This window comes from Thermobia domestica, chromosome 15 (genome assembly GCF_964235325.1).
Source record: "Thermobia domestica chromosome 15, izTheDome1.hap1.1, whole genome shotgun sequence".
Classification (NCBI taxonomy): domain Eukaryota; kingdom Metazoa; phylum Arthropoda; class Insecta; order Zygentoma; family Lepismatidae; genus Thermobia; species Thermobia domestica.
In genome coordinates this window covers 77231698-77258088 of record NC_137468.1, presented here as the reverse complement: position 1 = coordinate 77258088, position 26391 = coordinate 77231698, and the positions used below count along the sequence as shown (strand labels likewise).

The following is a 26391-nucleotide window of genomic DNA, read 5'->3' as shown; positions in this document are numbered from 1 at the left end:
TACTTAAAAACCTGTAAATGAGTTCAAGAATATTTCAAAATAGAAAATTTTACCATTTTTAAAAATCTTTTAATTTAACTCTGAAGTTAAAGTTGGTGCTGATATCTCTAAACTTTTACTCTGAGATGTGATAAATCAAGGGGACAGATTTTCGAGATTATTTCTCGTCTCTGTAAAACAGAATGGTATCGTACTTCGTAGTTACTACTTACTGTTAAGATGAAACGCACATTTTTTTCTGATACCCTTCGTTTTATTCTTATTCCATTAACTTTCATTTAATTTTTGTGTGCCATCTTTGTTTTATAACTATTATTTTTCTTCCATAAAGCATGACTTCTGTCTGGTTTTATTATGATTATTCACTTCCGTATTTTTTCCTCTTCCTATCAATTGGTTTCCAGGATTTTCACCGGAAATCAAATTTTACCACTGTTTTCATACCTTCCGAACCGTTTGAGATACTGAAGTGCTATAAACGGCGGTATGATCTGAATGTTTATTGAAAAAAAAGCGAACATATATAGGTGAAAATATGGAGGTTTGTGCAAGTTCGCGGAAATCGGCACACTTCTAACAGGCACCTAGGGAAGATGCTGTTATCATCTTAAATCTACAATTAGATGTTAATTGTTAACTGTATGTTAAACTTCAATATTTATACACTTCTTTAACTGGCCACGGATTTCTTCGAAACACACAAATCTGTTAAAGAAGGTCTCAAGGAACATCGTGTAGATAGTATATTTTATTAATGATTTCAATTTAATAACACGTTTGTCAATTATCCATCACTTTACTAAATTCCTATGAATATTTTGTTCTGTAAAAGATAGATTGAAAACAGAAGGAAATATGTTTGACAAATATTGACATCTGAGACATCTTTACACTACCAAACATGCACAGGAAAAAGAAAGGCTCACTGTTAATGAAATATAAAGAAAAACCAAGTACTTTATTTCGTTTTTAATAATGTATTTTTAAACAAAACAAACTTTACAAACAGAAAAAAAGTGCTCCATCACCACCAAATTCCGTGCTCGTTCCTTTCTTTTCCTCCTGTGATACTTCCATATTGAGACGTTACTTTCTTAGTAATGGTAATTCCTATTCATGGAATGCACAACTTACTTATAACCAGATACTCACACGCACATTCATACGCACAAGACACACAGACAATAAGTTGTCATTTCTTTTTCTTGGATTTAGTAGTAACCTCAGCTTCATTGTCTGGACGAGGTTTCTGCCAGGCCAATGGTTTCTTGCGATACATGGGCCAGGGTGGTATAGTTAACTTGAAAAAAAAAAATTATATTAAATTCTTGGTTTCATATAACTATCCCTACTAACGATAAGATCTACGAAATAATGGACAGGATAAGGAATATTTATCATATTACTTCAAAAACAATTTTTCACGTAGACAGATAAAGTTAGATAAAAAAAAAGGTACGTATGTATTACCAGGGTGTTTACTGATACTGGAAATACTTGAATATACTGGAATTTAATTTTGATACTGGAAATATACTGGAATTTTGATCCACATACTGGAAAAATCATGAAACTGGTAATTTGTCAACAATACTTTTTTGTAATTGTTTTAATAGTCTTAGAAACAATTTTGTATCCATTGAGATTATAAATTTTTTCAAAGCAAGAGTTGTATACATTTTGTAATTAGACATTGCAAGCAATGAGTGGAGTAGAGGGCTGTGAGGGAAGTTAGGAGGTCCTTTAAAAATGTTAAAAAAATCATTGTATTTTAAAAAATCAAGGTTAACTAAATTTATTAAAAACAAAATATTCTTTTGATGGTAAAACAATTACAAACCAGAAATCAAGAGAGTGGTTATTCCTAAAGAACTTTAAAAAATCGTTGTATTAGGTACAGGAATTTTGCTGATAGTTATACTGAATACACTGGAAATATACTGGAATTTTGAAAATGAAACTCAGTAGACACCCTGATTACATAATTATTGTGTTACTACATTAGTATTTAGTTTGCATAAAAGTACTGCATTTATACCATACAGAATATGATAACGGGCGTTCTTGAATTATTCTAGAGAATATTCACAATTATATTGAAAACACTGCTATTTGCTTCACCAATCGACGATATTTGCAAACAAATGCATCGATCGAGCGCATCTCGCAATGACTCGAAATGCTACTACAGATATCACGGTTGGAAAGAAAGTCATGGCAATATATCCACACAGAACAAATCTTTTTATTTAGAACGTGCAAACGTTCGCACGCCTCCTACGTAATCTCCATCCATTTCTATTCATGACTCCTGGAAGACGTTCGATAGCAGCAGCTGTCTCACTTTCATTGATGTTAATGATACATAGCCCTACCGTATGCAGATAGGCGTCTTAATGCACTCTCCGCTAAATGGTTCCTTTAGCTGGGAAAAACAGATTAAATTTACGGGGCTAGTTGATTGGTTGAATGTCTGGCTGAATTGGAGTTTAGTGTCCCTTTCAACATGAAGGCCGTAGTTTAAGGCCCTTCCTTAAGCTCATTCTAGCTTTTCTTTTTTTAAAGAAAGTATAGTAATAACTTAAAGACAACGAAGAAAATAATAATAATATAAACAAAGTCAGCCACAAGTTTTCTAAAAACGATATTATATGAACTAATAATTGACTTCACGACCGCTCCCCGTATAGTGTATAAATTTGGGTGCCCAGCAATTATGGAAAACTGTGGATCCGAATTTTTGATCTATACGAAATGTTTTGGAAATGGTCATTAGTTTACTTAATACGATTTTGTAGATATTATCTGGCTTACTTTCTATATTTTTAATGTTTTTCATTGTCTTTTTATTAAAATTCAAACAAGTACGGATAAGTTTAACGAACAGCCTAAAGGCGGAATCCGATTTACCTTCAAGGATCTTCCACCGAAACTCAAACTCGGGACCCTGTGCATCCAAAGTGCGCGCAATAGCCACTAGACCAAATTTACTGCAGTTCGTAACTGGAGAGTATGGGAGTATAAGGGATATCCAAGGACCTCTCAACTTCATCATTGAAATAGGTCGTCCCCAAGAACAGCATTGTCATTTAGTAAAATAGCCGGACAAGATTGTTCTACGTACCAACGGCAGTGCGTGGCATTCACTGACTGGCCTGACGAAATCGCACGGTTGAATATACACCTTCCATGTCACACGCAACTATCAGCAACTTTCAGATTCAAGGGTTACAGGTGCAATTTTTAAGCTAGGGAAATGATGACTGGTGCCATTCATTGGATTACCGTTTCAATTCTGGCTATGAAAGTCGCGTCTACGTTTCGCATATGGCAAAGATTCGGTCCATAATGAGCGAAATGGTCACTTCAAAGTTTCACTGCATGCATTTTTTAACCTCTGTACGTCGATGAGGCACTAGTAAGTGATGTGAGTTTTCGGTATCCCAGCACGAGCTGCAAAACATGCAACATTGCCGCATGTGTTTCCTCCCATCTTTGTGGCTAACCCCCTTAATGTCCAGCTCCGATCCCCAACCAGAAGAGAGTGAATCAACTTAACGTACTGCACATCGTGAACCTGACGTTATGCACGGTTTTGATGAAAAAATTTCGAATATATTTAAATATTAGGTTTAGACTTTTAACATCATCTGAAAAAGCCCAATATATGGGTGCGATATTGAATTTCAATCAATATGATGCATGTCCAATATGCAGCCATATAATCAATTGAGAATACTGCGAAGTAACAAATGTCAGTAACAAATTAACGCACCACTTTAAAAGCAATGGAAAAAAAAAAAGGAAAACAAAGTGGCATATATAAAGTAATGAGTAATATTTAAAAAAAAAAAAAAATATTTTATTAATATATGCACATGAAGAATATTACTGCAATCTAAAAACTTCACGAAATGCGTCGAGGTAGTGTAACGCTATTAGCTTCCATCACGTGAACGCTGACTGTAATTTCAAAATGGCAGAAACTGCAGTTTCATTTCGACTACGTTATGCTACTGAATATCTGCTCCTGAAATAAAACAGACTTCAGCGTGCGAATGGCATGAATGAAAGTATAATAGGGATATCTCAGCGACCATCCCGGAAACTCTGTGGATTGGACACTAATATCACTAGTTCTCAAAAGACGGAGTACATAATATTTCCTTTCCACCCCCACCTCTCACCCTCATGGCGATGGGAGATGAATTTAGACTTAAACAGCATCAGGGGTGACACTGCACGTAGTGGACATTGAAATTGAAACACTTGCGTAAATAGCACAGAATGTTCGCTATAATAATAATATAATTAAATGTGCAACGTTCATATTCACACAGCTCTGTTTAACTACTAGGCCTAGGCATTAACTGACACAGTAACATGGTCAGAAATGCTGTAACAGCGCGAACTCAATAAAAGTCTAATGACCTAAAGTAAGAAACGCACTACTATTGAACATAGTAGTTTTAGTAAAATTATTTTCAGTGGCGAATAGAGTACTCAACAAACAAAACTTGCATTGCATTATAAAATACTAATAATGTTTTGCGATTTCACACATGAAAATAAAAAGGTAGCGCATTCTTAAGAGTTATAGCTCTCAGATAATAAAAGTAGCGTGTCGACCAATTTGAAATTTTCGTAACGAGGGCACTTTAAAAAATTCGCCTAATCCAATACTTGTAGCCCAATCTGGCAACACTAGTCTTACGAGCTACAGTATTCAGTGTGATGTGTGCATATGAACAGGAAGGACGAACCATACCCAGGAGCAACTGTAGGAAAAAACAGAAGTTGTCTGAAAGGGACATCAAGGACACTGACTAGGATTGTTGCACGAAAACGGAAAACTATCGTATTGACAATCACCGCAGAAGTGAATACACACACCACAGAACCTACGTGCATGGAAACAGTCTGTCGATACTTGCATACAGCCAACATCCATGGCAAGGTTGGGATACCAAAGTTTTTCATCAGTATCACCAATGCGGCAAAGCGGGTTCAGTGCTGCCAGAAGCACAAATCCTGGATGTTGAATGACCTAAAACGTGCCATATTGTCGGATGAGTCCAGCTACACTGTTTTACAAACAACAGGAAGTGTTCGTCTAGAGAAGCCTGTCTGATGCATACAACCCAGACTGCTTGGTATCCAAAGTCAAACACGGAGGTGGATCCGTGACAGTTTGGGATGCAATATCGTGGTACATTTTGGGTCCCCTAATTATTCTAGAGGGTCGTGTCACTGCCAAGAACTACAGGATCATATTTACACTCTTCTCGGACGGTAGTGCAGTGTTCCAGGATGATAATTGCCTCATTCACACTGCTAAACTTGTCACAGAGTGGTTCGATGAGCATGATAGTGAGGCTGAACATTTGCCACGGCCCGCTCAATCGTCGGATGTCAACATTATTGAGCCTGTATGAGGTTTGTTATAGAATCGAAAGAGGAAAGGTTTCGTCCTGAATTTATCACTGCGCTTTAAGAGAAATGGCTCAATATTTCTCTGCAAAAGGCGCAGGACCTCTATCAATTCTTTCTGCGTTATGTTGCTGCTGTACTGGTCGCTAAAGGTGCCCGAATACTTTATTAAATACAAATGATAGCTCTCTGCCAGGTGTTTTAGTTTTGATGTCTACTACCTGTACTCTCAGCGACCCAAAAAAAACTATGAATTGGGTACTAATACCGGGCGTAATAGAGTAATCTACAAACTCACATTCCTTTTATGAATATAGATTATGACCGACAATAAGAACCAAAACAAAATCGGTGCTATCTGTTGGTTAAGTTATAAACACAGTGTTCTAGGATGCAGACGGGTGCGTTCTTGAACCTGGAGAAACCATAAAAACCCACCATTATCTGCAAAACACTTCACGAACAACAAAACACATTGAAATATAAATGTTTTAAAATAAAATCTTACGCCCCACGGTTATGCCGGCTAGGCTAAAGGAAACGGTGAAGATGAGAAATGAATGAAATGGTGGATGAAGAAAGTGGGAGGCAACGGGAGAACCCCGAGAAAACCCCGCACACGGTGTGTATGCACCACAAAGCTCATTTGGGCGCGAGCTGGGATCGAACCAAGGACCCCATGCACCAGAGATGAGCGCTCTACCACTGAGCCACCGCGGCCCCAATGTTTTAAAAGAAAACCATCATATTATACGATAATGCACAGCCGCACTTCTTTCACTAAGAAGGCAAATCGGAAAACTGGTGGGGAATTTTACCAACCGCTCCCTATGTGTTCCGGCTATCATCTTTTCAGTTTTATGAAGTACCAGCTACAAACCTTATGCTACCAGACGAAGTAGGACATCGTCGCGAGTGCTCATAGTTAGAGTTTTTTGATACTGCGGTTGGGTTGCCAGATCTTATGTTTTCCCCGTACGTTTTTCTACATTTTATGGTACATGTTTTTATTTTCCTGTCCATAAAACAATTTCTTCGGGTTTTTTTTTAAATAAGTAGAAGAAATTATAGCCATGGATACTTTTAAAATGTTGAAAATATCTTAAAGGAAGTTGAGACAAGAATGGAACAAAAAATATTAGCAACTTTTTGATCTAACATCTTCTCATCCTATTGATTTAAATATTATACAACATACACAGCGCTATTAAAACAATCATACACATTAAAATATAAACTTACTATACGAGTTTTCATTAAAACGCTTCAAGTACGAGAAGAAGCGTTAAACATTCCAGAAGAAAGAAAAAATAAACATTCCAGAACAAACAAACTCGATCTATTTTCTGTCTCGTACACTATCACGTGACCCTACATTTTAACATGGTGTCCACTTGGAGGTTTCAGAGCTTTTCCTCTCTTATTTAACCTTTCTTCTTTTTCTCTAACTCTTGTCCTCTGTATCTGAAGGTTTTAGCATGCAAGGGTGTATTTACGTCTTCAATATTTTCCAGTAAAACAAGTTATTTCTTATCCCTGCTCTTTGATGACCTTATCCCAATACTGGAAAATTATCATATCAAGTCTATCTAATCTTGTGATTGTGTATAACTCACTTAAAATCTATTATTTTATTCCATTGTTCAGTGTTTAGTGTGGCATTGTACGTAACTGGTGCTAAAAATAGTGACATCCAAACGTCTGTATTAATACTTACAATGCACGCAAGAACAAATCCTGCTCCAAGAATATAAACGGTCTGAGAAAATTGTTGAATGATGTAACCCCAAATCAATCCTACACCCTGCAACAAAGAATAAACATGCTATTTTAAAAATACAATTCAAATAACATACTTGATTAACTATTGAAGGAACTAAACTGATGTATGATTATAACTACTAAATTAAAACTGTGGAATACGTCTAATATGCCGAAATTTTTAATAGCAGCCTCTACCTTCGTCAGTGCTTATTTATTTACATAAACACACACTGCTCTTTCAATCACATCTAATGGCTTTTATCATGTAATAAAACATGATTTCCAGTATGGTGAAGCTTACTTGTAACATACTATAAAACAAATACACAAATCATGATGGATAATTTGTAGTAAACATAATAGCTTCAAATGCACTCATGTTCCTGTTTTAATCACTTAGGATTTCAATTGTGTTGCGAATTTTTTATTATTATTAATATTATTATTATTATTACCAGTGTAGGTATGCTTACCGGAAAACGCTACAAAAGAGTTTTCACTTTCCAAATCACGATTTACAAATTCTCATATCTATAAATAATGTAAAAGAAAAACTTTATCTTCTCCCACCAGGGGGTTCCTCATCTACTATGCATATACATGCATATTGCGTGTGTATGTATAAACATAGAAGTTTTGCAGAACTAATTTATTTCATAAGATATCCTCTATCAAATCGCAGGGTTAGACAAAAAGAGTAAAAATATATATTTAATATTCCCTGATTTTATCAAGTTTTTTCAGCATTTCGTGAAATTTCCTAAGTTTTTCAGATCGGTGGGAACCCTGATAAATCAGCTGTTTACTTAAAAGCTCCTTTAATTACTATTTACTTAGGTAACATTTTTTCTTTCCTTTTAATTATTATTTTTCAGACAGACATTAGGTAAAGACAGAAAACTGAGGAAACCATTCTTCTGGCTATAGAAGTAATACCTTAGTAAATACAAAATATGGTTGGAAGTGAATTTCTACCCAAAAGCTAAAATCTACTCGGCATTATACAGTAAATTAGTCCAACCAATGCAGATAAAACATCATTGAAGCATGAACGACATGACAGGGCTGACAGGACAACGTTTCGGGAATACTCAAAGCTGATACAGAACAGCTGAAACTATCAACAACTTTCGTACTGCACTAAGCAAGGAAAACTAAGAGCTTGATTTGTTAACTTAATAAAATATATTAGAACAATATCTTACTTTCGGGTATTCCTATAAACTTTGAATATTGTGTAATCTAACACTTTTCGTTTTATAAAACACGGAAAATGTTTTGGTTAAGGCTCAGAAGTTGTAGATCACAGCTAGATGTGTAAATGAACTAATGCTGATATATCTCCACCTAAAAAATTGCGGACAGTGACACCTGCCAAACTTGTTTTCACAAAGTAACAAACCTAAGTAACAATTGTACCAGTCTCTCAGGTGCAGTGTAGCAGAGTGAAGATGATGTAGTAAGCAAGAAACGATCAAGCGATAACATATGGCCCAATCAATAGTGAATAGTGCAATCAATCCAAATTGAGTCTGGAAACTGTCTGAAAGGTCAGTGTGCATGTAACACTACATTATATTGCGGAACGAAAGAGCAAAGGCAAAAGTCTGTAAGAACACCACCTAGCTATGACCAGGTGGAAATTCGTTGTGACAATGAACGAAGCACATACCTAGGGAAGTACAGGAAGGATAGCCCTACATATTTATAGTGAGGATAGTCCTGGTTCATCTTCACGCATCTTCACAAGATTACCTCTCCCACCGCAAACAACTAGAACGAATATTTACTGACTGATGCTATATGATGCATATTTAATACTTATAATTTATTAACCTCAGTTTCCTGTAATAAGTTATTATCAAGGTTTACTGTTTCAGGGCTTCGCTTGCCTCTTCTTCCGTATGACTTCTTCAGTTGCGCTGCTTAAACGTGTGACATGTTGATAGGATTTTTCATTCTGCAAAGATCTCGTAACTCAAATACAATAACTTAAAACCGAAACCTTTGTAAGAGCATTCTACACTTCAAGGTTATGACGGTTAAAACTGCTAAAATATTACCTTCGAAAATCAGTCACAAGACACACATGTATGATGGAAATATGTTCAAGCTACACTGGTAATTATAAAATGTCTATGTTGTAGGAAGTTCTGCCTCCAACATACTAGCAAATGAAAGTAATGTTGAATATTTTAAGAAAAAGATATGAAAAATCGTAACACTACAACTCAATCATTTCTTCCAGAAGACTTTTCGCAAGCTGAATTATCTAACGAAAGATACCATTTTGAAAGGTACTTCCCAGAATGACAAATCGCAACACATGTTTCGCAGCGCAGCTAAATATGTTATACCGTGGAAGAGGCGAGACAAGCCTTGAAGCAGAATATGTCCAAGTTATTACATGGATGTAAGATTTTTTGTCTCTTTAAACTGTAAGAAACATCAAATGCTGTTCAAAAAATTAAAATAAATAAATAAAAGATGGAAAATAAACTGCATACAAATTCTTAAAATTTTATGTTACTACACAATAAAATCAACTGTACACCCACTGAGCTAGGAAACACTTGCAAAAGGTTTTTCAATCCAATGGCATTTATATGTTTCTTTTAAGTAATGCAACAAAGACTAATTTTTAGATTTTCATGTTAACGAAAGTTAGTAGTAACTAATACTTAAGTTCTGCAACTCCCTATAGGTTATTACTGGACTTTTACATGCCAAAATCGAGAAGGATTTATTATGAGTTAAAAACATTATGCAATCACATATGTACCATTTTATTCGACAATCTTCTGCATTTCTCCGGGAACACCATAATAATGTCTTTATACAACTTCTGTAATTTATGAATTAAATCTTTAATGTATTTGTAGAGCATTGTATCAAAATTTTCCTGTAATAGTCTTCGAAATGTTTAAATCTCCAATTAATGATACACGCAAAGGCCTGGACGAACGTGCGATCATCAACTTTTGCAATGCAGGTCATGAACAACACGCTAATAGCTCTGAAATAGCCAAGGCGGGCAAATTTTAATCTGCCTACTCTGTCCTTAAAAGCTTTGGTCAGCTCTTGCAGACTCACTCTACATCTACAGATACAGTGCCGCCAAGCCCTAGTTTCCTTTGCCTGAGATCGTTAGTATCGCTTGTTTACATGTGCTTTTACAGAGTTTTGAACGGCTTAAAGCGTTAGGAAACTAAACGTGCTAGAGACAAAACCAGAAACTAATCGAGAGGGAGAGACAGTATCGATAACAGATAATACATGATGTTAGTGCTCAGTATCTTATCTTTCTTAAACGATCGGCATACGAACAACAGAAAGAATTATTATTTCAGAAATAATAAAAACTTGTGCTTTCTTCTAATATTAAATAAGACGGAATGACCATTTGAAAATAATTTATTATTATTATTGTTTATTAGTTATGATGCATGTGTTGTGCCAGGAGGATTGCAACTGATGGGCGATAATCCAGGTCCTCGCGCTTTCAGAGACCTCACAAAGACCAATGAGCCTAAATACGATTTGATACTGACTTTTATAAAGACCCATCGACTCAATAATTAATAATGTAAATACAAACAATTATGAATTCGGGTTTGTTTACATAATGGTGGCTTCAAACAAACTTATAATCTATTCTTGTAACAGTGCCGTCCCGTAGGGGGGAGCGGGCGCCCAAAATTCGGGGATCGAAAGAAAAGGAAAGAAAGAGAGAGAGAGAGAGAAAGAGGAGAAATAACTTGGAATATTACTAGTATGTACTTAAATTCTCTTCCCTAAATGTTACTCATGTTAGGGAAATTCATGTGCACATATATAAAATGTGAAGAAAGAAGTAAAAAGTGCTCAAAATCAAAAAAATAGGGTTTACTTTTGAAAAATTTCTCACAATTCGCGCCAACCATGGTGGCGCTTCGCGGCTGGTCTCTCGAACTCACTCAGTCATATGTAGGGGGGCACCGTCATATACTCTCGCCCCTGGTGCTGATTTTCCGGCGTTCGCGGCACGGCACTGTCTTGTAATATTAGGCCACTAACATAGGCGAGTACACAATAAATTTAGTTTTATTGTGTAATAGATTATACACTATTATAATTTGCTTATCCTGAACATTTTGCTACCAGCTGCCTCTGCGTTGAAGATGTATGTAATCTAGCGTTGTCAGTGAGGTAAACGACTTTTTTTTTTGTTGACCAGTTCCACATTTTTGACTTGCTAGGTGCATTCGCGCTTATTCTTTCCAGTACAGGTCCGAATCTATCGTTCTGAACAGTAGCAGCAGCTTGTAATGGACAATGCTCTTCCAATTCTATTAAATGCTCAACGTAACCTTCCTGGGCGTCATGTGGATTTTGTCCCACACCGTAGCGCTTTTCCTCGCTTCGACCAAGATCTTTTTTTTGCACATTGTTGTCCATCTTATCCACTTCTTATTACTTGTGTTTAACAGCATCAGAAATGGCTCCATTTCGTTACGTTTCAGTAGATTTCCAGATTGATATTCCATCAAGTAAATGTTTTTGAGACAGATTACGCGGCACCCAAACGTCGAACTTTTTGTAGCCAGTTTTGTTCAAATGATTTAATACTATTTGGTGACGATTGGTTCTTGCTTACATGCCCATCTTGTTGGACTCTTGCCACACAATCACCTATTTTTGCTCTGATTGGTTATTCTCTACGAAGAGAAACTTGGATACTCAAATTTTCAGAACAAAAGCAACTGAACCATCATTTTTTTTTTCTTCTTTCAAACAGCACAATTTCCTTCACAAACCTGAAGAATATTTGCGCCTTTATCGAAATAAAATAGTAAATTGTACTATAATATTGTGCAAAGTTCACTCATTTTCACTGTGCGATACCTTGCATCTAATTATAAGAATTCCAACACTTTTTGGACTTCAACTGTCAGTTGGATAATGACATTACGCCATACCCGTTCCGACTCGTATACCCAGCGATTTTGGACACTAACGCCATCTCTTGCGCAAAGTCTCACCACCTTTTTGACTACATGATACATAAAAACGTCTTGTAAGTTGATATACATGACAACTAACGGTAAATAGTATTTAAAACTACTCACCCCAAACAACGTTATGATGATCCTTGACAACTTCTCTGCTTTCCGTTGACCATCATAATCCTAAAATATCAATAGAAAAAAAAAAATCTTAGTTTAGCTGCAACCGTACAATATATTATAATAAAAACATTTTAGACGCTTTCGACAAGGCCTCCTGTCTTACTTATTGGCTTGGAAATCCCTTACTTTGAATTTACTTCACATTTGATACGATTCTGTAGTATCAGCTGCAACACACAGATAGAGAATGTAGTTTCACATGCTTAGATTGCTTACTTATCTTTCCTGATTCACGAAGGAGAGTATGTAACTAAGATACAATTAGAGAGAGAAACGAACTTAAAGGCGAGAATACAGTCCGTATTAAGTAAACTGGCCATAGAGCATAATGTTTCAGTCTTTCAAATCTATTGTATTATTAACTAACCTACGAAGTGTATTCTGTAATAATAAAGAAATACATAAAGGTAGAGCGGAAGCACAAAAAACCGAAGTTGCAAGTTAACCAAATTTAGTTAAGATTTACTTTATTTATGCAGTGTAATACGCCTCAAAAAATTAGAATAGTTAATGCCGAAAATACTTTCTTTGTTATTTCACAAAGAACTAAGATATGTCCCACAGAAATGCCATTGTACCTCCCAGGAAACCTAACCAAACCTACTCAACTAGCTTAACCTAACACATCCAAATGAACTAACCTAATCTATTACATCCTACTGTACTTTTCTATGTACTACCGGTACTGTAAAGTAGCACATGTTCGTGCTTGTTTTTGCATGGATAATAGTTTTCCTACACACTAATATGCATGCATTAACAATCTATACACAAATATTTGCGCATGCGCCAAGAAAATAACAGTTGAGAAGGTCTTGAGAATCATTTGAAGCCAGAAAAATTTTTCTAATTTAATGACCTATTCTCAATCTGCAATCTAAACTCCAAGAGTAAGTATGGTACACTTAACGAAACGGTACTAATTAAGAATACCCCGTCATAAAAATAGTAATTTTAGGGTTAAACTAGTTGAGTGTGTAGGGGGAAGTCCATTTCAATTCAGCCAGGTACCATCATCGTCTCCGATATTGTTCAAGTTTTTTTTTTATGGAAAAAAATAGGTGTTTTTATGAGACATATTTTATTTTTAGGTTATAGTTAAGGAGCCGTACTTCCCATTTAGGGAAGGACGAGAAACGCCATACTTTCTGGAATTATTCATTGACTATCTAGGATGTTAAAAAGTAGGTAATAGACTGAGTTCTTGCCCTTGTACTTACGGTGTTTAGGTAGTGCAACAGTAAGATGTATCCTCGTGCACGGGAGATGAGAAGTAGCTGTTCTTAACTATTACCTATTTTTATTTTGTTTTTGAAGCTTAAAATATATAAAACGATAATCATGCCTGTTCTGTACGGTTGCGAAATAGAGTCGCTTACTCGAAAGGAAAAACATAGATGGAAAGTATTTGAGAACAAGATCCTGAGACGAATATTCGGACCCAAGAGGAACGGGAGACGGTGAAGATGAGAAATGAATGAAATGGTGGAATGCAGAAAGTGGGAGGAAACGGGAGAACCCCGTGAAAACCCACGCACACTGTGTTTGTCCACCACAAAGTTCACTTGGCGGGGCTGGGATCGAACCCGGGACCCCAAGCACCAGAGGTGAACGCTCTACCAATGAACCACCGCGGCCCCCTTGAGTTTTACAGAAGCATATAAAAATAATTAAGAAAATCTATTAAATTTTCATGACAATCATGGATTACTGAATTTAAAAGATACTTGAATCTTATATGAGAACCTGTTCCGATCACTGTTCTAGTCTAACTAAAGTCTTACCAGGTAATCTAACCGTACCTAAACTAACCAAACCTAACTTAAACTAACCTAACCCTGACCTAACAACTTTTAATGTTTTAACTGCATTTTTGTAGGTTGGAAACTGGACGGGCAACTCTAAACTTAAGCCAAATATTAAACTGTGATGCTGAAAGAAAAAATTATTACGTTTTTAGCCAAAACACTACGCGGATGACCAACTTCGGAACAAATGCCCAATTTAGAATAGTAATGTCTATGCTAGTGTCGACACGACGCCCTGTTGAAACCACATGACATTTGGTTATCCAAACGTCTTTAATAATTCATAGTTAAAAGTTACATTAATACGCGTGGAATTACTTCATTCAACAATTACCGGCTTACTTCTCGTTCTTTTCTGTTAGAATGCTCAATTTTATAAGTGTTTTTTTCTAATTTTATAACTCGTGAAGTATTTAAACTACTTCTGCATCAAAAGTATTCCCTCATAGTGGAGAATTCAACTTCATTTAAAAGAATATTTAGAGAAATTTCAATCCAATGTCATTATTCAATCTTCATCGAAACGTTCTTACCATATGTGTCGGAATGGAATTGAAGAAATCCATTGTTTTCTCTTCTTTAACAACTTATAGGATGACGCTTCTGCTATTTGGCACTAAAGTCTGACTAAATAAATAAAATACTCAGACAATACCATGCATAATTTACAAAGAAACCTTCTGAATTAACTACTCTCAACTCGGCCACGTAACACCACAAATTTGAGACGATTTGACGTTGTCCCTGCTAGCCTGTTATTAGATATTCAGGACAGTTTTCGGAACGTTCTTCTTTTTCTTCTTCTTCCATAAATTTTCTATTGTTTTATTTGCGTTTCACTGGTTTCTGCAAATATTGCGATGATTGTTACTAATGACGCCGAAACACCAAAAAAGGAAGCAATGGCGTTACCGAAGTGAGAGAACGTACAAAGCATGATGTATAATATCTTTATATGTAGAACGTGTCATTAGAATCACAAAATCCGTAATGAGACGTCAAAGTCGGGAGAATGTGCTTCATTTCACAGCTGTTTGCATCAACATAATGGAAAATTTGCTTTTCAGTTTGTTAAAGGTGGGACATCACATCTCATTTTACAACATTATTGCATTTTCGTTAAAAAAAATAAATAAATAAATAATAATAATGGTGTGAAACTGTAATTTATAACTTTATTTTAAAAATATATCAAATATATTTTTAAAATCATTTTTGTTTTTCACAGAAGGGCATGGTAAGTTAATAGTCGCTAGGTGTCCGGAACATCAGAAAGATTAGGAAACACTATACAGTGGTCGAAGTTAGACGGTATGAGGTGGTATACCATACTGCCTCTGGTTAACCAGTGATGAAAGCATACCGTCTCTGGTTTTTCAATGATTAAAACATACTGTCACTGGAAATTAGACGCTAAATATCTTTAATAAATCCACTTTTGTACAGAGTAATCGACGAATGGTTTTGCACGTAAAATGTTTTATTTCTTATGTAGAAATAATTTCTAAGTTGACAACACCGACATTTTCTTACCTTTTTCCTATCTTTTGCTTTTAAAATGCGGTGTCTGCAAAGAAGTTCACCTAATTTATATTTAAATGTGCCATTATTGAATTGTTTCTTTGTTATGAATGTGTTTGTTTTCTTGCCTCAATGCATATAAATGCTGTGTTTTGAGCATGGGCTGGTTTAGGAGTTGTCTGCTGTGGAAGCGGACCTTCCGGGTGTTTGAAATACCTCACAGTCGAGTAGAGGACCGGAAGTTTCCCCGCAGCAATTTATTAATATCCTCATTCGGTTTTTGAGCATTTTCCTGTATAATTCACCATAATACAACAAAAGGGGGTATTTTTTCTTCAGAAAGTTGGAGGAGATCTAAGTCTCTCCCCCCGCGTTACTACAGAGAAGCTCTCCAATGGTTTTCAGTCATTATGTATATAGAAATTTAATCTTTTAAGTAACGTATCCTCACTGCATTTCAACATTTAGGTAGCCGGTATGTCAAGTAAAAATTGTAATAAAACATACTCACTCTGTTTTTTTCTCACTTCGGACACTGCTGTTATAGGCTAGAAGATAGATATTCGGTGTCATTCTGTACTAGTCTTCGCAAGATTCTGCTTGCAGCAGCGCTCCACGAAAAATCAAAAAGCCATAATAGCTGCTATTTTGTTATATTTTTGAAGGAGGTCGATGAAAATGAAATTAGGAGGGATTACATCATTGCTGTGTTACATTTTTTTTCATTGAAATCTTGGAAATATTTCATTTATTTTTTATTATTTCTTTCCTTTTTGCTTTTAAGTTTTTAGATTTTCTTTCAGAAATATAATTAGATTATTATTGTCTTATTATTTTTTTTTAATGAAATTTTATTTTAGCGGAATATCAGATATTCCCTTCCAATGATCTCAAATTTTGCGTTTCATTGACGGAATCTGTTACAGAAGGTGCCCGATTCTTTAGAATAGGAGAGTTTTTGGATAGTTTTTCCTTGCCGAAAAAAAAAATGACTGTCTGTTAGCGTGATAGACAACAAACCAGTGATGCCAATTGAAGGGAAATTTCCCTTGGGGCAGGGAAATTTTGAGTAAATTTTGGAGAAAAGGGAAAAAGGGAAATTGCTTGTAATCTCTCAATATTGCAGGGAAATTTGAACCTCTCTTCAATCATTTATAGATTGAATGTATTTACGTATCTGATTAATCTCATTAAAATTCAGTATAAATTCAACATCCTATATGTTCCAAACATAATCTGTTGCACATATTTCACATAAATTCTCACAAGTTATCTATCTTTGCATTGGTTAATATTTTTCAACATTACACATCGATCAACATATTCAGTTAAATTCGAAACATTACAAAAATGCTTATTTAAAATCTTTTATCAAATTTAATCTTCCCATTGTTGAATTAAATGCAATTCAATAAGATGAAATGTTTCTCAATTAAGTTATCACTCCAACTATTATAACAGTTTGGTTTTCTCAATCAGAAGATGTTTTTCCCAACCAGAAAATTGATTTTGAAGAGGATTAATCGATTTAAGAGAAGAAAATCTGCGTTTCGTGAATGTAAATATATGGGCGAATACTGGGACATTAGTGTATGTGTTTTTGTAAGTTTACAAATTCTCTGGTGACTGTGCACACTGAATTATAAATTCTTAAGAGTCCCGCATCTCTAAACTTTGTATTGTGCTTACGAACATTCCTCGTGTAGAGCCAAAGACAGTAGCAGCTAGAGTTTTCTTTGTAACTGTTCGTATTCGTTTCAGTAAATATGAGAATGCTGTTCTTAAGTACATACCAAATATATACTTAATATTTTCTTTGTACCTTAGGTTACATTAATATTAAAATCTATCATAATATCTAGGATAAAAATTAAATTTACATGGAATTAATTATATATTTTTATGATTTATTTAGGTTGTCCGTCCTGACTGAGGTATTTATAGCGTTTTTCCTCAGTCACACCAGGCAAATGCAGAGATTGCACCTATAACATAGGTCCTGGCCTACACCTTTCCATATCCTTTCCCCTCCTCTATCGCGACGCCTTAGATACCTAAACAATAAATCAAGTTCAAATTCTGCGTAAGCTCAAAGGAAGGCTGTCAGGTATCTGCTTGTATGTGGTTATAAGATTGGGGTGAGGGGGTGGAAGCGAAAACGATTAAACATGCGTTTACTAAATACAGTACTTGAACGGTTTGGATGAAGGGAAATTTTGTCCGGGAAAGGGAAATTCTGAAGCTTGTGAAGGGAAAGCGGCTCTGAAGGAATTGGCATCACTGCAACAAACTGTCGAAGCATTCATAGAACAGTTCGGTTGAGAGAATATATTTGCTTCATTGGCTGTAGTTTCGTTTTGCCGATAGAATCTCTTAAAATTAATTAATTGATAGACATTATTAGAATAAATTAATTTCTCGAGATTCTAATGGAATGGTATGTTAGTGTAGTTTCATATTTGATGTATATCTTAGGCGTTTGACTGGTTGATTGCGCTGAAGCATTCATTGCTATGGAATAATAATCGTTGAATGTCATTCCAATCAACGGAAAGGAATGGAAATTGATTTTAAGTACATTTGTATCTTATGCTTAAGTAGTTGTGTGTCTATGGAAAATATTTTTTTGTGTTCCCGTCAGTAGAATTAGTTCCGTTGATCATCGTGACTTCTTGACTTCTTGTGCCGGTTTAGTTGTATTTACATCATTTTATTAACAGTTTCAATCACAGGTGCCTATAGCATGTACGGTTGACTTTACATGCAAGTTGAGCTGTTGGTAGAAACATAATACGAATGAACGGACTTTTTATGAAAAACCATTGAATTCAGGTTTTTTTTTTTTACTTTACGGATCCATAGTTTGTAAAATATACAACAGCAACAACAACAAAAGGGGCAAGTCTAATTTGCCAATTTCTTGTTGAGAACGGGACCCAACCAACCCCTTCGGAGATTTTTTAATGCGTTCCTACTATTACTACTACTAGTATTTATACTATGGATCCATATAGTAAAACCGCACTGAATTCAGTGGTCTACTTCCATAGTTTGCATATTTTGGGGGGAACGTTATGAGGGTAGTTCCTTGTCTGTGGTGTTCAAAGTTCATGAGTTAAGTTGTGCAGAAGGGAGGCATTTATTCCGAAGTTGGTCGTCCGCCTAGTTTTTGGCTAAAAGCGTAATAATTGGTTCCTTTGTGTACCAAAGCTTAATATTTAATTCCCCGTAGGGCACGCTGTTTTCTGTCTTTATTATAGCTAAATTAAAATGGGGACCTGAGTTCTTGAACCTTGCCGCCATATTGGTTACCGTTGCATTGAAAAGTATAAATTTCTCCACGTTTCTTTACAGTTATTTGCTTACCGCATTTTCTACAATTTATTTTTAGATTTAATAATCCATGATTTTTTACTGACTTTTAATAGATTTTCCACCAGCCATGTTTACAAACCAAATGCTCCTTATATTCCCATAATCCTGCCATGAAGGAACCTTGCGGCAAGTAGTTCCCTCCGCTTGCCAAGTAGTTTCATATTTAGAACAGTTTATATAAGAATATAAACACAACTTTCGCTCTCCTTATACATTTCCAAGCACACAAACAAGCAAATTATTCATATCTTGCCTGTAAATTTTCAAAATTTTGCTAGAAACGAACGACCAACTTTGGAAATTAACCCCAGAAGGGAGGCAGAAAGAAAAGAACGTAAAGTAAACTAACCTACTCTATTCTACCTACTCTACCGTAACGCCTCAGGGTTTGTTTAGATAAAGGGGCCAAAAGTAGGTAAAAAATAGATTTACAGGAGAAATCAGTTGAAGTAAGGGAAGCGTAATTGATTTGTGTCTAATTTAAGAATGGAGTAGAAGTAATTTTTTAGAAATAAGAAATACTGTAGACGCTTACATGTACTTACCGGAAGCGCACATAAAGGAATTTGGATACAATAATGCATAGTTAGCCCTAACTTAATATTAACAGAAATTAGCTAAATTGTGATATTTAGAAAAAAAAAACTCTCTTCAATTAGACACACACACTTCTGCTAGGTTTAATTTGTTGGTTAATAAAAATAACATTCTCCCATCTGTAACACAATAACCGGCCTATGTTTAGCAGAAGGGGTCCAGATCTTTTCTCTAAAAAATGATACAATTGTGGCAATTTCTGTTTACATTCGGTTAGTTTAGGGTAGGGTTGGTTAGTTTAAGTAAGGTTAGGCTAGTTTAGGTTACGTTAGGTTAGTTTAGTTTATGTTATATTATATTATATTAGCGTAGGAGTCCCGCATAATTTTCCAAAGAATGATAGAATGTCGCTTATTTCTACTAATATTTCGTTAGTTTAGGTTAGTTCAGGTTAGCTTACGTTAGTGTATGTTAGGTCAGGTTAGATTTGGTTACGTTATGTTACGTCTAAGTACTTGCATCATCCATTTCTCCTGTAAATTTTGTGTTTTCTACGTGCTTTTGGACCCCTTGTACTAAACATACCCCCAATAACCAATTTCTTAATTTTAGATAGATAAGGAGAATAGTAATTATATATTACTATTTAGTATATGTTTGTGAAGTTAGGGGGTATTGCCTCCCTGATTTGCTAAACTAAAGTGTAATGTAACTAGTTTATATTTATATTAAGCGCAGATTTGGATTTATATTTGGTGGGGCCCTAAGCTACTGAAGATAATGCGGCCCTTTATTTGTCTAGATGAACATAGGACCCTATATACAAAAATGAAAAAAAAAAAAAACAGTGATATTTTAGGAAGCAGGCTAGCAGAAGGGCCCACACTACTTACATCGTAGGGGCCTTCACAACCGAAGCACTATTGCTATATTGAGATTTTACTCTATTTATTGTTTTTCTTTATTTTGAAAACGTGCATTCAATTTTTCCTTTAATTTTTGGGGCTCCCAAGAGCGTGGGGTTCTAAGCTACAGCTTGTTTAGTTTATACGTAAATCCGGCACTGATTAAGTGTATTCTTTCCTTGTGTTGTAGTAGTTTGTCTTCCGTCAACTTGCTCATGTTAAATAAGAAATTCAGCTTTGGTGTTTAGAACTTTGATCGTGTATACAGTTGAAAAGATGCATATTTATAATAATCGGACATAAAATGGTAATTTTCCGGTTAAAATGAGTGAGCACATATGAAGAACGGTCTAAGGTATTGATTTTCCCGGCGGAATGTTTCTGCACAATTTAGAAAAGCTCCATTTTATGTTTACAAACACAGGGTTACTAGAATATCCATTACAAGTGCTAGAGGAAGCCGTATTACTTGTTGAGAACTGAAAAAATAGTGTTTACAGCAGACAGTTTCTTTCTGTCTCGAAAGTTATTTCCTATATATATATATATATATATTACATTACATGTTGAAACATTGCGAGAACCACTCAAAGGTTCATGTAAGCACGATACAAGCGCGATTGTGCTGCTTGTATTATATTCTATGTGCAGTCTTCCCGATTTACAGTTCCATCTCATGGAACTGGATTCTTCTTCGTCTCTCTTCCCACTGATGGTCAGAATTCCATTTTTTCTGGTTACTCCTGACGGCGCACTTCCGCACACACAATACACTGTACTGTTTGCCTCTATTAATATATGTAATAATTGTGTATGTACCTCAGGGTTTGCCCAAGTGGGCCCAGCCCGAAAAAGTGGACCCACCTGAAAAAAAAAAACACTTTAAAACCCACCTGGGTTTTTGACCTATTTGTTAGTATATTACTGATACAACTAAGGTGATCGCATTGTAAGTGATTTTTATCAGATTTTAGACTTTCCTTGGGCGAATTAGAGCCTTTCACGTTAATGTAAATAACAACATTCAACATAAGACCTTTATAAAGTTCTGAATGCACTATGACAACCTATCTGGTTCGTTTCCATAAATGAATTAAAAAAAAAAAAAAAAAAAAACTTACCTTAGCTTGAGATAGTTATAGAACAAATTAATGTATGGATTATGCTTATAACCTATTTAAAGTAAAATAAGCAATTTTGTACTTTAAAAAATATTTTCCGTGAATAGTATGCTCGTCGACTTGGCGACACCGAGGGGCATTATCACTCACACGCTTGACGAGTTTAAGGTCATAGGTGCCGGTACTAATAGTACATATGTAAATACATTAGTAAAACTATTAGTATAATTTCTTACCTTTGATGTAAAATACGAGGTTCAACTAAAATTTGATTTTCCAACAACAGTAGTTTAGTTCAGTCATTAGTTACTACTCTTCACATAAGCATTCTGTTGAATCAACACCAGCAATAGCGTAAAAATTTTTGTCAAATTCAAGAAGCTTAATGCTCGGGGTTCCGAAGACTATGTAACGCTTACTATTTCAAGTGCTGAGTTCAAATTTCCGTACTAGTGGAAGTTTTGATGTACACGCCGTGAAAGAAGTGCTCGGGAAATTCCCGAATTAAACGCAGAAGGATCGGAAATGAATACTTCAACAATAAAACTATTTATTTTACGCCTAAGCCTGAAATACGTCCCGTAAAAAAGGGAATGTCCCGTTTTTGGGCCCGAGTGTCCCGCGTCCCCGTAAATTTAATCGGGATAGGGAAATGTCCCGTATTTTAACTCCGTTCCATTTCTGCTATCAATATCAGCTTATTCGAAAGGTGAAAAACAAAAAATTTCGACATTGGCTGGGAATCCTGTAATTAGTGAATGAACAGTACGATGTTGCATGTAACAGTTTCGATGAAGTTATAACACCACCCTGTTCGACTTGATAGCGAGCGAAATTTGCAATGCTACTTTTTCCATTGCACTTGATGGAAACTCGGATACTCCCCGGAACATAAAAAAGATGGCTTTGAGTGTTTCTACATTTATAAACACAGGGAAGATGACTAACCTTTTCTTCAGCAACACATTAGGTAAGTTAACAAGAATTATAATCTTTTTCAGAGGCTAGGGGCACAGAATTGTGCTTTGGTCCATGTCTTAGAAAAATGCAAATCTGGTCCTGACAATTACACACGACACAAGAAGAAAAATCTGCTTTTCATCAGAGTAAACTGACGAACGTAATTTTGGCAGATACAGCCATATAAATATTGCTCAACGCGCGAAAAATATTGAAAGTAGATTGTACCACTGATTTAAATAATCTGCATATTGTTTTCCTGTAAAGCATTTTTATAGCACATCTTAAGTTTTTAGGCATCTTCAGTCTATACAATTAATTGCAGGGTACGAACAGAGAAAAGCAGCTGTTGCTTAGTAAACTTTCGCCTATTATATTATTGAAAAAAAATAAATAAAATGAAATCTTTTAGTTTTAGTCTCACGGTTATGCCTGCTATGCTCAAGGTGACGGTGATGATGAGAAATGAATGAAATGACGGAATGAAGAAAGTGGGAGGAAACGAGAATCCCAAGAAATCCCACGCACAAGGTGTTTGTCCACCACAAAGCTCACTTGGCGCGAGCTGGGATCGAACTAGGAACCCCATGCACTAGAGGTGAACGCTCTATCACTAAGCCACCGCAGCATATTATACTTTTGTTCATAACCAGACCACAGTTCATTGCATTGTGTGGGAAAGTTGAGGAAGGGGGGGGGGATCTGAGGTGTCCAGTATTCTCATGGAGAAAATATGGCAGGTTTATTTACGCTGGAAGATGTTAATTTCATACAAGAAATTTTAAAACATTTATTTATTTCACAACATGAATTGTGTCTTTGTTTTAAATTAATAGACCCCTTTTGGTATCCATATTTGGCGAACGTCAGTCAGGCTTCTGGATGACTTGATCTACATTTGTTTGTTTGTCTGCCGAGCTCCTTCATGGCTATGCGGTTAGTGTACGCGTCTTCGGCGTGGGACCCGGGTTTGCTTCCCGGAGGGAGCTCATGTGGTTCGGATTCCACGTTAATCAGTAGGACCCGTCTCATATAGCTTCGCTGCTGAAAGGAACGTTAAACACAAAATCACCTCAACTCGTTTGTCTGCCTCTACCACACACACTACAGGGTACAACTTTCGGCCTTTGAAGTTAAAATTTTCAGAATACAAGCACGAGACACTCTAAATTTCCTGTACAGACTTTGGCGGCATACCAACGTAAAATATCAAAATGGCGGCCATTTTTTCAAAACAGCAAGTATCATGCTACGAAGCGCAATTTTCAGTCTTTTAAATTGAAATTTTGACGGTGGAAGCACGAAATATGTTAAATTTGCTGTATAGATTTCCTCGGCGATCGAATGTAAAATTTCAAAATGACGGCCATTTTTTCAAAACAGCAGTAAGTGGAAAATTGTTGCAAGTTGTGACAATGACAATCTTGAAATATAAATCACATTTTAACACTTTTACCCCAAAGACATTGAAATATTTCGAAAAAAACCGATTAAACCCGAAAAAACCCATATGGGCCCAGGTGGGTTGGGCTTTTTTAAAAAAACCCGTGTTTTTTTAAACCCTGATGTACCTCATATATTCTTAAGTAGTATTTGGTAAACTGTATGAAGATTTACTTCTGAATGTACGAAAATAATTAATGCCTATCGGCAACAACTGTTGTATAGCATATCAAGAACAATACACATAGATTTTTATACATACATCACAAATAGTAGTAATAACTATATATAAATATTTTTCTTGAATCTTAAAGTATTTCATTCCTGAAAGAGCAGTAATAAACATGATTCGAAGCCGGTGGTTCTAAGGCGATCCAGTGCGTAAAATGCAATTTCAAAGTCGTACTACCGAATGTGCACGTAAATATTGAGATGCTGTTTTCTTTCCCTTCTCTTCTATATAGAAAACTGAAGGAGGAGGCAAACCTACTATAACGGTAATCTGTTATAAAGAAACTCTCCTTCCTGAAGCTACTTCGCACGGACTGCTCTTTTCTCTGCATTGCTCAAAACTACAACTGCCAGAGATTCTCCCAACCATCTCTTTTCTTTCGGCCATCGTTTAAGTAAAGAGAACGACTCTCCCCGAATATAGCAATAACTAACTAACTAACTCTATGGCCTATGGAACCCGGAGGTTCAGTACCGCGTTCACAAAAGCTCTTCACTGACTTCTATCCTTAGCTAATTGGATCCAGTTTCTACTTTGTATTCCTATCTCTGCGAGATCCATCTTAATATTATCCTCCCATCTGCGCCTAGGTCTTCCTAATGGTCGTTTTCCTATGGGTCTACCAGTCAAGACTTTGAAAGCGTTTCTACTTTCTTCCATTCTAGCTACATGACCTGCCCACCTAAGCCTCCTAGACTTGACGACCCTAACAATGTTGGGTAAACCGTATAAACTATATATATAGCATAGCAATATTATTATTATATGGATCTACGGACGGAAGCAGATATACATACAGAAAATTATTCTGCGATCTTTTGGCTATCGATGGATATATCTTACGATCCAAACAAGCAAGAGATTAGGGATGTACCGATACCACTTTTTCACCGATACCGATACTTTTGGCCACGTTTCTTCTATATTATCAGGAATTTTCAGAATAATGAAATGATCAATATTGTAATAGGGTATATTAGATATAAGACCAAAGTTTGACAAACAAAGACAAAAAGCAGAATTTCAAATTAGGTTCAACACAAAAAATATATTTCCTCTAAATTTAATCCAGCTCACATAAAATGAACTAAAAAGCAGCAGCAAATACTTATATAGTGTGAACTTAATTCTAAGAGTCAGCGATTGATATTTAGTGAGATAATGAACTTTGATAGTTACATTGCATTTACTAGTCTCTATTACATACATACAGTGGCGGCGATTGAACGTTAAAAGTGGGGGGAGCAAGACATGATCTGAATATTTGTATATCAATGTTAGTCTTTCTGATTTTTGTAACACTTTGTTTGACGAAAGGTTGTATAATTAATAGAATACGATTTTTTTTTCAGTTAAAATACTACATATCGTATTTCATATTTTATTAAGTAAATTGACAAGAGCAACGCAAGTAGGTACTAGCCCTTTGTACTCTTAAACAACGAAGATCTTAGAAGAGATTTGGTTTTTTACCCGTGAACATCTTAAAATTGTGTGATATGGCCAGTGGCGAGTTAGTTAGTGACTATCGGTCACTATTTGATACCAAGATGTTTACTATCCTCTTAGGTATTGATCAACAATAATATCTCTACTATGACCTCTCGTTCCGAAGATATTGGCTAAAAAAGTTCCGATTTTGGGAGATTTAGGAAGCCATATATCGGGAACCGTAAGTCATAGATAGATGATATTGGTGTTGATCAATGCCTAAGAGGAATGTGAACATTTTGGTACTAGATAGTAACGGTGGCCACTGTTCCCCGGATATTGGCCGAAAATGTTCCGATTTCGAAAGATTTAAGAAGACATATCTTGGGAATGGTAAGTCATAGAGAGATTATATTTGTGTTGATCAATACCTAAGAGGATGGTAAACATTTCGTTAACAAATATTAACTGATGGCCACTGGTTATATCTTCATTTTCAATATATATATATACGGTAGTGACAGCTCAATATAGCTAATTCAACACATTCCCTAATACGCAGGTTCCAAATATGTAAATGATTATCTATTGAATTTAATCAAATACATCCCCCCTGGCTCACGAAAATGTATACGTAATATAACAAACCACATATATTAAATACCAAAAGTAATATAGCAACCATGGAATGGGACT

General features: G+C 35.6%; 2 protein-coding genes across 4 annotated transcripts in view; one reads left to right on the top strand and one right to left on the bottom strand.

The window, feature by feature from the left end:
* Positions 1–926: 926 nt before the first annotated feature.
* Spase12 (Signal peptidase complex subunit Spase12) lies at positions 927–14943 on the bottom strand. Its single transcript, XM_081739862.1, has 4 exons — positions 14704–14943; positions 12303–12362; positions 7148–7234; positions 927–1300 (listed from the first exon to the last, which is right to left on the bottom strand). Exons 1-4 carry the CDS (start codon positions 14734–14736, stop codon positions 1193–1195), a joined length of 288 nt encoding a protein of 95 aa, XP_081595988.1. The 5' UTR covers positions 14737–14943; the 3' UTR covers positions 927–1192.
* Positions 14944–17964: 3021 nt separating this feature from the next.
* MED24 (mediator complex subunit 24) overlaps positions 17965–26391 on the top strand; it is a 124264-nt gene continuing 115837 nt past the window's right edge. For 2 of the 3 annotated variants that reach the window (XM_081739861.1, XM_081739859.1), the window contains exon 1: positions 17965–18128. The gene's annotated coding sequence lies outside the window, so the exon portion shown is untranslated. Of the gene's footprint in view, positions 18129–18240; positions 18266–26391 lie in introns of those variants that run through there. The other variant, XM_081739860.1, reaches the window with a different exon arrangement.